Source organism: Mus musculus, chromosome X (assembly GCF_000001635.26).
Source record: "Mus musculus strain C57BL/6J chromosome X, GRCm38.p6 C57BL/6J".
In the NCBI taxonomy this organism is placed as follows: Eukaryota; Metazoa; Chordata; class Mammalia; order Rodentia; family Muridae; genus Mus; species Mus musculus.
The window spans coordinates 104,482,509-104,496,710 of NC_000086.7; the positions used below are offsets into that span (position 1 = coordinate 104,482,509).

The window sequence follows — 14,202 nt, forward strand, 5'->3', positions numbered from 1 at the left end:
TTTTCTTTGCCAAGACAGAAAGTTAGAAAACAGTGCCTTACATGTGTAATCCACCCGTATCTTTTCTTGGCTCTACCAAAGTTCTGATTGCAAGAAGTCCTAGGGGTTTTCTGAGGACTCAGCAACCAGGGATATCTCTGGTTTAGCCACCTCTGCCAAGCAACTGTGATAATCTCTCAAGCAGGAAAGACTTAAAAGAGTTAACAAACCAGCATGCTGTAGACTGGCAGAGAGATGGGCCAATAAGGTGTCTAAGCCGGCAGTGCGTCTGGTGTGGGCGGGTATGGGCAAAGCGTGCGAAAGGACCGTAGAGGCCTAGGGGTGAGAGGGCAGCCAGGGTTAGAGATTTGGAGGAGCCAGGGGCCAGGAGGACGCACGTGTCCGCATCCTTTTCTTCTTGCCCTTTATCCCTAGGGTTTGATAGCAGCGGGGATAGCTCGGGGGCCCCGTGTATGGCCTCGGAGTTACAGCGTCCGGACTCCATGCCCTGTCACAATCGGCAAGTAAACTCTACTTCTAGCCCAAGTCCCGAGCATCTGCTAGCCGAGGACCGGGTCCTGGATCATGCAGAGGAAAATAACGCTGCTATGGCTAAGCTGACTCTCCTCCCTGGGCACGCCCATTCTAGCGTGCTTTCGGAGCGGGACTCTCCGGCCTGCTGCAGCACTAATCTTCACTCTGAGAACCACAGTGACAGTAGTGACAGTGGCAACTACGATGCACCTGTCGGCGGCGACTCCCTGCTAGGGGACTGTGAACTCTCCCGACAGATTGGGGCTCAGCTTAAGTTGCTGCCTATGAATGATCAGATCCGGGAGCTTCAGACTATCATCCGGGACAAGTAAGCTTAGAGCGGAAGGGAAAAGGGAGCGGAGGGCTGCAGGGTGAAAGTAAAAAGCTTCTGTTTGCATTTGGCACACTGGTCTTTGGGGATTAGAGCCAGGCCTCTTTCTTTGGCCTGTGAGTAGGGAGGGAGTCAGTGAGACACTTCTGTGGCCCCTTCTTAGTTGCTGCGGTTAACATTGCTTTGTTTAGGAAGGAAACCTTTTAGGTAGCCTTCAGCCTCTTCCGGCCTCTTTGTCTGTCTTAAACATGACCAATCCTCTACTGTGCCAGGCAGGTACACACCCCTATGCCATCTGCTCAGTTCCCGACCACGTGGTAAATGTATAACCCAGGAATGGTTACTGCCTGTGGTTATTAACACCCCGACAGCCCAAGCTCACAAAACTAAAGCAATTTCAAGGGAAATGATGTGCTCCGCCAGCCCTCTGACTCAACAGCATTTGCTCCTGCAGTTTGCCATTTTGTTTACTGATTGGGAGTTCAGCTTTACCTGGTTGCCAGAAAGTTTATGATTCCACTCTTATCAAGACAGTTTTACTGAAAACTTACAGAATGTAGTTAACAGCAAAGGTAACCTAAGAACAAGTTGGATCCTCCTAATCCCACAAATCAGTATAGCAAGAACTTGAAAAGTTAAAATATTTTGGAATATGGATTTTCTTGGATAGCTATGTACCACAGTGAAATATAGCTGCCATCTTTCCTTTTTTTCTTTCTCTTTCTTTTCCCTTCCCTTCCCTTCCCTTCCCTTCCCTTCCCTTCCCTTCCCTTCCCTTCCCTTCCCTTCCCTTCCCTTCTCTTGTCTCTTCTTTTCTTCTTTTTAATCAGACAGGGTTTTCCTAAATTGCTGCTCAAACTTTGGCCTCAAACTCCAAGGCACAAGTCAACCTCCCAAGTAGGTGGAACTACTGGACCTGAGACCATACCTGGCTCCTATTGGCAGCTTTAAATGAGCAGCTACGGCTCATTTAAGACCACTGTATTTCTAGCATGTCTTGACATTTAAAAATGCCCTAAAATAAATACGATTTGGCAACCGTTTCTTCATACTCTTGTAGTGGGCTCCAGTGCTTCCGTACTGCAGTTTTCCTGACTCTCACATGCATGCATCTACAACTGCCTTTTGAACATAGCAGCCTTGATTTGATAACTGCCATCTCAGCAGCCTTCATTTGGAACCAATTTGGGCATGCTTAGCCCCCTTTGGTTCCTTGTTTCTGCTTTCATTTAGAATTCCCCACATCCCTTTTTATTAATGGTCAACTCCTGTTTTTTCAAGGCTAAACTCATTCTTCCTGGCTGATTTTCCCTGACCGTTTTTTAAATGGAAGGTTTCCTTTCTATTTTAAATATTATTACTTGTGTATGGACCTTGCTTATTAGGTTTACAGCTATTCATTGCAAGTAATAGAGCTCCATCATTAAAGGTTATTTCTACCTTTTGTGGAGTTTTACTGTATAGCCCGGTCTGGCCTGAAGTGTTTGACCCTCCTGCCTTAGCTTCCTGAATGCTTGAGTTATGCGGGGTGCACTGCTATGCCTGGACCTAGCTCTTAAGCTTATATTTATGAAACTGTACTATTTGCTTATAAAGAATCAGTATTGAAAACTATGATCACATGATCTAATGGCATAGAGGCTTAAAAAAGATGAGGCATAGTTTTGGTAGTTGTTGGGACAACTGAAGTAAGACATCTGTGAAATAAAGAAAATTTGATAATTCTTGGAATTGACTAACTTTGGTTCTTGGATCTATTACACTTGTAGATGAATTTTGGGGTCTCAGTGAATTTCTAGTAAATTTTATTTGTCCATGGTAATGGTTATTTAAAAAATATCTTTGTTGGAGGGATTCTTGCATTATAGACATAAGACCTTGGATTTGATTCCAAGCACTGCAAATAAAAGAACATTTTTATTGAGACAGAACTTTCATATACAATTGAGACATTTTAAAGTATAATTTAATGGTTTTCTGTATGTTCTTCACCTACCACAGTCACTTTTAGAACATAGTCATCCCCTCAACAAGAGACCTCACAGGTAGTCAGTCCACATTTACCTAACACCCCCTCAAGCCCTAGGCAAAAATTAGTTTACTTTAGAGTTCCATTAGTTTGCCTATTCTGGATATTTTTTCTGTGTGTTTGTGGTATATGTATGTGTTCATGTTTGTGTGGGTATAAGTATTCATGCATGTACGTATGTGTGTGGAATATAGAGCGAAATAGACATCTGATATCTCCCCCATCACTATACACCTGTACACTCTCACATGCATGCATCTACTACTGCCTTTTGAACATAGCAGCCTTGATTTGATAACTGCCATCTCTTTTGTTGAGACAGGGTCTCTTATTGAACCTAGAGCACACCAATTCAGTAAGACTAGTTGGCTAACAAACTTCAAGCATCTTTCCATTTCTGTCTCCTCAGAGCTAGGATTAAAGATGTGCATCAACCCAGCCTTTTATGTGGGTAGGTGCTGGGAACCGGAACTCAAGTTCTTATGCCTGCATGCAAGCAGTTCACTAACTGAGCCATTTCCCTAGCTCTTACATTTATTTAACCAATAGAAAAACACATCAATGGAGTATCACATAATGATTAAATCGGGTTAAATAAATTTCTTTCTCTAAGCACTTGTTAATTCTTTATGGTAAAGGCTTTCTAAATACTTTCTTCTCGATTTTTGAAATGTGTAACACAGTATCTGTAGTTAACCTACTATGCAATAGTATAACAAAGCTTCTTGCTCCTATCTAACTTTAAGTCAGTACTCCTTGATCAACCTTTCTACCTCCTTCTCCTCCCCTCTTCTCCCCAGCCTGTGGTTAAATCCATTTTACTGTCAAACCCTGAGAACAACTTTTCAAGACTTCACATATGAATAAGATTGTGTGATTGTTGCTGTTTTGGCCAGTTTCTTTTAGTGTGATGTTTTCAGAATTCACTCCTTTGTGTGGCTGAATGATAATTTATTATATAGATTTGCTGCAGTTTATTAATACATCCAATGGCTAATGAATATTTGGGTATTTTTTGCTCTTTAGTTATTATGAATAAGGCTGCCGCGAATATTTGCTTATATGCCTTTGCAGGGGTGAAGATCTTCAGTTATCATTAGATTTCATAAAGGGTCGTTATGTAAAGGTTAAAAAACATTAATACAGAGTTTGGAGAGACTGTGACATTTAGGATTTATATATGATAGTATCTGTATGTCTTGATTATATTTCATTATTCAGAAAAGCTTGGATTATAGAGCAATGTGAGAATAAGTAGAATCCTTTTTTTTTTTTTCTGTTTGAAGGAAGAGACAGCAGAGTCCTGTGTGAAGGGATCTTAGACAAGATATTTAATGTCTTTGTCTTTCTGCTTTATAATTTATAAAGTAAGGATGTTGGTACAGCCTCTTGGAGCTCTTTCCTGAGGTTAAAACAAGATTATATTCATGAACACTGGTATAAACTGTCAAATTCTTCACTTTGGAAATTATGCATGCCTTTTACTGACACCCAGTATAAGCAATTTGTTTGCACAGGAAATTCAAATTCTTAATTTGAAAATCAATACCAAATCCAGCTCTTGTGGTTCCTGCTGCTAATACCAGCATTCAGGAGGTGGGGTGAGAAGGATGGCTGTGAGTTTGAGGTTAGTCTGTGGTGGTTAATGAGGAAAGAAACGGCCAGTCAGAACGACCGAGCAAGACCTCTCAAAACAAATAAAAAGACTGAGAGAGCCTACAGAATTTGTATCCAGCTCTGTAATTTTTCCTAATGAGGTGATGCTTATTCAGGATGGAGACAATATTTTTTTGGCTTGCTTTTTTTTTTCAGTTTTGTTTTCCTTAAGCAGCATAATTTGTTAAGAGAAGCTTTCTCTTCTTTCCTTGCTTTCTTCTTTTCTTCCTTAAATTGTCTTACCTTTATGCAAAGAAGACCCGTTTCAGGTACTGTAGGAGCTGACAGATTGTCTGTTGTAAGCAGAGTTCTATTCATGTAGGTCTAGTTATGGAGGGTATCATAGTTGGTCCTCTTTGAGGCATATGCTTTTCTCTGTTTTGATAGAACAGCATGTACATATATTATAGAGGTCTCTAATAATAGAAGTGTTTGGAGTATATGTTGTTTCTGTTATTGTTCCTGGTTCTTGGAATCTATCTAGTAAAGGGATTGCCTTATGAATTGACTCTGGCATGGAGAAATGGGGTGATCAAACAGGACTGTAAGTTGTTGTATATCTATAAAACAAGCAAGATTGAGAACATTGTACTGATTTAAAATGACTTTATTTTTGAAGTGTACAATATTTGAAACGTAATATGTTGGCTGTATTATTGAATTTCAAGGAAATGATTTTCTCTCTTTGAGAGTGCAGTAATCTAAACACTGAATGGAGTGGGTAATTTACTCAGCTACACATACATGGGTCACTGGCAAATGACAAAAAAGAAATGACTCCTTCATTTTCTTGTAGCTTCTCTTTTGTTGCTGTTGAAATGGATTAAACTATACACCCCTCTCTTCCTGAATAATAAATCCAGTAGACTCTGAGTGTAATGTATTTTCCCCCATGAATATGGTTCATGACCTCATATGTAAGGCAATGAAGTGAATTTTAAAAATCATCATCCTGGTTCCAGTGTGTGTGTGTGTGTGCATGGGGGGTTGTCTTCTGAAATATTAGAGTCAAGCTGTATTATGGACAGTTGAGTATATTCTGTCTGTATGCTTGCCCTAGGACAAGCTTTGGCATGGCTTCTGTAGGCCGTTTGGATAGAAGCTGAGCAATTATCTTAAGAGTTTTTCAGTCCATAAAATAGCACCAAAGAACTCGCCTTGTGACTAGTTGTGAGTCATCTGGAGAGGAGACATTTAACCTCAGGATGGATGAAAGTCCTGTGTAACCCTAGTATGAGTGTTGCCTAATATGTTGAGTCATCTAAGTAATATAATGTTCTTAGTCCAAGCTGTGCATTAGAATTGATAGTGAAGGCTTTTTAAAAAACCAACTTCCTGGCTCCCATCCTTAGAGGTTGCTTGTGTAGTGTTGGGTGGAACGTATTTGCAGTATTACAAACAGCACACAGGATCACACACTGTGCTCAGGTGAGACCACTGCCTCTGGAAAAATGTCCCGACTCCCAGTTTAATGACTGGCTTGCCTTCAGACTTGCAGTATAGAGTGATTCAGGGATGTATATGGGAACTAGAAGTACTTAAAGGACTAGCCTCACTCCGAGACTAGAGGAATCTCAGAATGTATCATTTCAATTTATATGAAACCAGAATGCTTACCATAGGGGAAATATAATTTGCAAATTGTTTAAAACATGGACATGCTTTTTGTTTTAGTATATTCCCCATATGTATTTTTTACTGGGTGTACAATAGGAAGCCCCATCTTTAAGTAGCACAAATGTCTGATGTACTATGTGTTGGGGCTATCCTAGTAATGTCTCACCCGTTACGTTGGACTCAAGCAGGTGAAAATGACATCTCTTGTTTTTCTACCCACTTTTTGACATTTATTTTGAACTCTGTTTGGAGATGCAAGTAGACAATGCATGGAACTCTATTTTATGAGCTTATTAAGAGGTGCTAACAAGCTGTGACTTTGCTGACTTGCACCTGGCAGGTAGAAAAAGCTTTTTTTTTTTTTTTTTTTTTTTTTTTTTTTACCATTAAGTTAGATTGGTTTTAAGTATGTTGTTAGGGGGTTGTTTTTCGAAGGCAATGGGAAGAGTAAAATCAGTTGTAAACCATCTGTATGCTACAGCAAACCTTGGGGCTGTTCTTGATTTTAGAGATCACAAAATTATAGAGGTAGAAATTATACTTTGAGAGATACACTAAACCGTAGCTTGAAGTGAAGCCTACCTTTTGATTGAACCCGACAGAGCTGCTTTTAGGTTTCACTTCCCTTTTACCCATTGGTTTAACGAACAAACAAAGTATTAAATCTGGGCCATTACACTCTTTATTTTCATATTCTTGCTTTGAAAGTCCATTGAATTATTTCTGTTCTTAGCAGGTAAAACACATGATGCCCAGCTACATTTGAATTCAAGTAAACAATAACATTTTTTTATATAAGTGTAACTTAAAATATTGCATGGGATTTCTGAAATTCAGATTTAACTATATATCCTGTATTTTTATTTGCTGAATGCTCACCCCAATTTCCCTTTTCCAAATGTCACAAACAATCTGTATAATCTTCCAGGATGAAGAGTGACATATTTAAATTTTGGAAATGACATCCAATTCAGTGTTCCTAGGATGTGATTTTAGTTAAAATTTTCTGAGTTTTGCCTTAGGAGAGTTTGCTTTTAATTGCTTTTGGAAAGGATTTTTTTTTTTCAGAATGGAGTCATACTACATAGCCCAGGCTGGCCTTGAATTTGTTAGGGATGCCAGGCTGTCTATGAACTTTGTGATCTACTGGCCTAATCCTCCTGAGTGCTGATATCACAGGTTTGCATCACCACACCCAGCAAAAGGGAGTGTTGCATGTAATAACCTTAGTGGCTTACTCTTTACAAGCTGTATCATAAAATCACCTGCATCTTCAGGAAGAACATTAGATTGATTTGCTATTTGTATTTTATTTTGAGATAGGGTCTTGCTATGTAGCCTAGACTGGCCTGAAACTCCTGGGTTTAACTTATTCTCTGTGGTGTAACAATATACTTGGGTGAACAAACATCTACTCGCCCTAGATAGGGAACCCAAGAAAACTACCAAAGTCCATCTTGTGAGTCGATAATTTTATTGGGGTTACTTAGAAGAACAGAGATGACTGCATCACCAAAACCCATCCCAGTGTGGGTGACAGCTTACAAAAGCTGGGAACACGGAGCATACAGCACAGCCTGCAGGCATCTCAATAAATGTTGGGGAGTACCCTTTCCAGGTAGTTGAATTTGCCTAAGCCTCTTCTAGGCAGCCCAGCTGGTCGAGTGTGAGTCTTGGCTGATTTTATAGCTTCTATATGCTTGGAGAGGGAGGAGCGAGTTTATTTGGGTAATTTCAGGAATTTCCTGAAGCTATTGAGTTGTTTATTTCTGAGCTTAACTACCTTCTCTGCAGGATGGAGTTTTCCATTTTCCTTAATAACATACTGTTGTTTCACTATCCCTTTTACATCTTGTATCTTAACAAGGTTTCTTCCAAAATGGAAGGTTTTAATTTTAGAGAAAACCGCTACAACACATCCTCCTGCCTGATTCTTCCTGGTAGTTAGATTTATAGGCACGTGTCATCTTTCTGTGGTGGCTTGAATGAGAACGGCCCTCCTCTGTTTATATATTTGAATGTTTGGTTACCAGTTGGTGGACTGTTTAGGAAGGATTAGGAGGTGAGGTGTTGTTGGAGGTGTTGTGGCCTTTTGGAGGAGGTGGGCTTTAACATTACAAAAGCCCATGTCAAGCCCAGAATCACTCTGCTTGCCCCTTTTGGATCAGAAGCTAGCTCTCAGCTACTGCTCCAACACCATGCTTGCCTGCTTGGCTCTATGCTCCCAGACATGATGGTCATGGACTAACCCTCTGAAATCATAAGCAAACTTCCAGCTAAACAGCTTTTATAAATTGCCTTGTTCATGGTGTCTCTTTTATTGTAATAGAACAGTATCTAAGACAACTGATTTTTTTTTTTTTTTTTTTGATGATAGGATTACCTCAAACTCACTATGTAGCTCGGGATGAACTCAAATTTTTGATCCTCCAGTGTCAGCCTTCTGAGCGCTGCGACTGCAGGTATACTACCATACCTGGCTCTTTGGAGATTTAAAAATGCTGTCTAGAGAGTCTTACTGAACAAATAGGGAAGATTTGTGTTTAGATACTCCCTGTTAAAATGAAAATTTGCTTTCTGATATGAATGTTGTTTCCATGTGAAAATTGCATTTTTACATGGCTGCCTTTGTGTTTCATCACCTTGTTATAGTATGTGGCATGTGTACTCGAGGGGACAATGTTTAGACAAGTAAATATTCCTAAATATAGTTATGTCTCCATTGTTGGACATGTTTGGAGTTTGTATAAATTAAAGCATCTCAGTTTAATATTAATTACAGTTCCATTCTTTGGATTCTGATTGTCTTGATGTTACCATTTATTTAAATATGTGATATTTCGCTACTTAGATATATTTTAGAATAATCTAGGAGGTGGGTATGATTGTGCACACATTTAATACCAGCATTTGAAGGCAGAGGCAGGTGATCTCTGTGAGTTTGATGCCACCCCGATCTAAACAGGTAGTTTCAGGACAGCCAGGGGTACAGCATCCTGGATGTAAAAAGAAAGAAAGAAAGAAAGAAAGAAAGAAAGAAAGAAAGAAAGAAAGAAAGAAAGAAAGAAAGGAAGGAAGGAAGGAAGGAAGAAAGAAAGAGAGAAAGAAAGAGAGAAAAGAAAAGAGAAGAAAGAATACTCTAGGGATATGTGATTTTCCTTTATGGTAGTTTTACATCACATTATTTTAGCCTATTATTAGAAGATAGTTGGCGTTTTACAAAGCTTTGTTTCTGTGGGACAAAATTTTCTTAATGGTTTTGAAACAACTTGAATAATTATGATTTGAAACAAAGCGTGAATAATACCTGAAGTCTAGTTTCCATTAAAACACATTGTAAAACAAATGATTCAGACCAGTATTGGATCTAAAGGAAGAATTCAGAAAATTCAAACAGCTTAATCTATCTGATAAGAAAATTCTGTTTTTTATAAAACTGTTTTCAGCAGGGTTAAGGCACTGCGGAATTTTTAAAATGGAATCACCTTATTGTATTCTAGCTTTACTTTAATTTCTAAGTTGATGTAAAGTAAATAGTATGAGTTGAAGTTTGTCTAAAATAACAAAAGGCAAGATAGTAATTATTGTTTATAGTGTAGTAACTTGGAACAGTGGATGATTTCATTTGTAGGTTAAATAACTGTCAAGAGAAGACAGTTCCTATTATAGTCTCAGTGTACATCTTTTGTAGAATGTAGATTAAAGTGCTTATTATGCAAAGGTTATCAGCTAAAGCTGATTTGGGGGGAGAGAAGGTGTGAAAGGCATTGAAAGTAAAAATAACAGATGGTGATATCTCTGATCACTTTGCCTGATACAATTTCTCTTGTAATAACTTGATGTGTAACAGTTGAGAAGTGTAAAAAAAAAAGATGTTATCAAAATATATCATAGGATATTTCTTTAAGAAAACTTCAGACTTGATGGCTGGCTCTGTGGTTTGCTGCTCTTGCAGAGGACCCTCTTCTTATCCCAGGATCCACATGGCAGTTCACAATCATCTGTGATTCTAATTCCAGAGGATAAGCTGGCCCCTTCTATTCCCTTTGGGCATCAGGCATGTACAAGGTGTATCGATAGACATATATGTATATGCATAAAACAAAATAAATATAAAACATCGATGGCCTAGTCAGCCATCAGTGCAAAGAGAGGCCCATTGGTCTTGCAAAGTTTATATGCCTAAGTACAGGGGAACGCCAGGGCCAAGAAGTGGGAGTGGGTGGGTAGGGGGTGGGGGGGGGAGGGTATGGGGGACTTTTGGGATAGCATTGGAAATGTAAATGAAGAAAATACCTAATTAAAAAAAAGAAGTCTTAAAAAAAACATTGAAAGGAACGCATTAAACTTCTAAAATAACCTGGAAACTTCAGAGTTTTCTTCTCTCATGAAAAGGTATGTTTTGGCTGCTGAGACAAGTTTGCAAAGGTCTACCAGTGAGAACAGTATTTTTTTAAATAGCTCTCTCCTTCTCACTTCCTTGACAGGCGTGTTTTGAAGATGAATTATGGAAATGAAACACACTGGTTTCATTGGAAAACAGCAGCACACATAACAAAGCCTGTTTTTGTTTTTTTATTTTATTTTTAATTTTTTTTACATTCCATATTCCATTCTTGCCCCCTCATCCACCTTCCATCTGCTCCATACCCCACACCACCCGGTTTCCATGTGAATTCCCCCACCCCCACCCCACCTGACCTCTAAACTCCCTGGGGCCTCCAGTCTCTTGAGGGTTAGGTGCATCATCTCTGATTGAACAGAGACCCAGCAGTCCTCTACTGTATGTGTTTTGGGGGCCTCATATCAGCTGGTGTATGCTGTCTGTTTGGTGGTCCAGTGTTTGAGAGATCTCGGGGGTCCAGATTGATTAAGATTGTTGAATCCTCCTACAGGGTCGCCCTTCTCCTCAGCTTCTTTCAGCCTTCCCTAATTCAACAACAGGGGTCAGCTGCTTCTGTCTATTGGTTGGGTACAAATACCTGCATCTGACTCCTTCAGCTGTGTGTTGGGTCTTTCAGAGGGCAGTCATGTTAGATCCCTTTTTGTGAGCGCTCCGTAGCCTCACTAATAGTGCCAGGCCTTGGGACGCCCCCTTGAGCTGGATCCCACTTTGGGCCTGTCACTGGACCTTCTTTTCCTCAGGCTCCTCTCCATTTCCATCCCTGTAATTCTTTCAGACAGGAACAATTATGGAACAGAGATGTGACTGTGGGATGGCAACCCCATCCCTCACTTGATGTCCTGTCTTCAGGCTGGAGGTGGGCTCTACAAATTCCCTCTCCCTACTGTTGGGCTTTTCATCAAAGATCCCTCCCTTTGAGTCCTGCGAGTTTCTCACCTCCCAGGTCTCTGGTGCATTCTGGAGGGTCCCTCCAACCTCCTATTTCCTGAGGTTGCCTGTTCACATTCTTACTGCTGGCCTTCAGTCCTTTTTCCTCACCTAATACCAGATCAGGCTCCCCTCTCCCCCCACCCCTGGCTCCCCAACCCCATCCACTTTCCCTCCCAGGTCCCTCCCTCCCTCCCCACTTGTGATTGCTTTCTTCTCCCTCCCAAGTGGGACTGAGGTGTCCTCACTTGGGCACTTCAGCTTGTTGAGATTTTTGAGTTCTGTGGACTGTATCTTGGGTATTCTGTGTAAGGTTTGTTGTTGTTGTTGCTAATATCCATTTATTAGTGAGTACATACCATGCATGTCCTTTTGGGTTTGAGTTACCTCACTAGGATGATATTTCCTAGTTCCATCCATTTGTTTGCAAAACTCAGGATGTCTTTGTTCTTAATAGCTTGAGTAGTATTCCATTGTGTAAATGAACCACATTTTCTGTATCCATTCTTCTGTCCTGGGACATCTAGGTTGTTTCCAGCCTGTTTTAAATGGCTTCTTATGTATATAGGTGCTTGCATGTGTGTGCGAGTATAGAAGTTTTTGAGTCTAGAGAAAAGAATATTAAGACTACAAACACATAGTCTTGCTATTGCTTAATTATGCTCATAGTTCAGTGAGTTAACATTTACAATGTGCCAGAGCTGTGGTTACTGTTAGAAACGCAATGTTATTTGTGTCTGGTATATTTTATTGCTTTCTTCTGTTAGAAAAGTGAGTGCACATGCAGAAAAAAAAGTGATGAATTATCTGCCAAGCTAATAGGCACTTGCATTTGCCCTTTTGATGCTGTCATGAGGGATATTTTAGTATATTTTGGATAGGCAGGTAGGAAATTTTAAGTACACAAGCTGTGAACTAATCCATTCTATCAAAATGTTTAACTTACATGAAAGAAGAAAGAGGAATAATATTAGAATTTCACATATAGAAGCCATCAGCCTCTTAACATTTTGTTGTGTGTGTGTGTGTGTTGGGGGGGTTGGTTAACAGCTTGTGGGTATGAGCAAGATTGCATTATTATTGCCTGAGTACCTCAGGGTAGGGGATTAACCAGAAGGGAATGCATAAAAAAACGACAGAAAAAGAAATCTAGGGAATGAAAAGGAACAAGTCATAAGTGATTTGGGAAAGAGGTCTTAGAAATTAAGTTACACATTCTTGAAAACAATGACAAAAGCGGGGGACTTATTTTAACTCGTATCATTCCAAAAAGGACCAGAGACAAAGTAGATGGGTTCTTTATCCCTATTGTGTGCCTAGAAAGCCAGGCAAACTGAAGGAGAGTGGAAGAAGCTAGTTTTCTTAGTCTAAAAGTTTCTTCTCAATTTGAGCTCCTAACCTTGCTCTCATCTTCCCGTGGAATCTTCGGTCTCTGAGAGCTCAGTCAGTGGGAACTGCATGATTTTTTCAATTCCTATCTTGAGTGTTGATACCAAGTAATCAAATAAACATTTTCCAATAATACTTATGAAGTCATGTCATTTTAATGTGTGCCTCCTAGTAAAAACATATTGCCTCAATAATAGTCTATACGTATAAGCATTTCAGCTTGCAGTGTGTCTTAATAGCAGTGTTACTATGTGTATTAAGTTTTATTTCACTTTGGAGCTCAAATGTAGATTAAAATGTGTACTTTATTTTTATTTATTTATTTATTTATTTATTTATTTATTTATTTATTTATTTTAGGACAGCCAGTAGAGGGGACTTCATGTTTTCTGCAGATCGCTTGGTAGGTAAAGGCTTCCCATTTCCTTTCATTGTTATATGCAGTGATGTAATCCTGGTAGGCCAGCGGGCCTTTTTGTTGTAGAGCATTGTAGGGTTGAGGGAGATTGTAAGTGTTCTTTTCACTACAGCATTAAAGTACCACCTTACTCCCTTTTACTCCAAAGCGTTGCCTATGAACCCATTCCTTGTTCTTAGATGGATCTCAGCAGTCTGGGTCTCAGCGACTCATAAAATGTCTTGTCTTAGGGCAATGAATTGAATCACGTTAGAAGAAAGCTACATATGTTCTTGAGACCTGACACATTCACCCTTGTGGTATCAGCTAATGCACAAAACAAGTGTAATTGTGTGTCTCTCTGTGTGTTTTACCATACAAGTTGCATTTGTTTTGCTTCTGTCCTGTGGTATAGTCACAATATTAAATTCTGTGTTGGACCATCTACCCCTTCTTCAAGGGCATCCTATCAAGTCCTGAGCAAACCCAGTCTTTCTATAGTCAGTGTCCTCTCAGATGCTCTCAGGCTGAATTGCTCTGCCACAGCTTTTTACTCTTGTCTTGATACCTTAAGTGTGTTCCATTCTTGGAATGAAATTGATAATTAATTGCTATGACTAAAGTTCTTCATTAATGAAAATAAACACTGGGCACATTTTAGGCTTTGTGCTAGACTATTTTGGGAGAAAGGAGATACAACAGGTAGGAATATAGATATGGTCCCTTATCTCGTGGAATTTATAATCTTAACACTGTTGTCAGTCCTCTAACTTAGACACACTGATCTCCACTTCTGGGTTTATATATTTTTATATTTATTCTTTGAAAATTTCACAATGTATTTTGATTATATCCATTCCTCGGTTCCCCTCAAACTCCTCTCAGACTCTTCTACCCAAGCTTCATATTCTCTTTTTCCCCATAGCCCACTAAATCTA

The 14,202-nt window shown here is 39.6% G+C and overlaps 1 protein-coding gene across 1 annotated transcript in view; it reads left to right on the forward strand.

Annotated features, from left to right (window-relative positions):
- The first annotated feature begins 294 nt into the window (after positions 1 to 294).
- Positions 295 to 14,202, forward strand: part of Uprt (uracil phosphoribosyltransferase) — a 29,421-nt gene continuing 15,513 nt past the window's right edge. The window contains exons 1-2 of the mRNA NM_001081189.3: positions 295 to 841; positions 13,228 to 13,270. Of these exons, the coding sequence (NP_001074658.1) occupies positions 453 to 841; positions 13,228 to 13,270 (432 nt within the window). The 5' untranslated portion in view covers positions 295 to 452. The remainder of the gene's footprint in view (positions 842 to 13,227; positions 13,271 to 14,202) is intronic.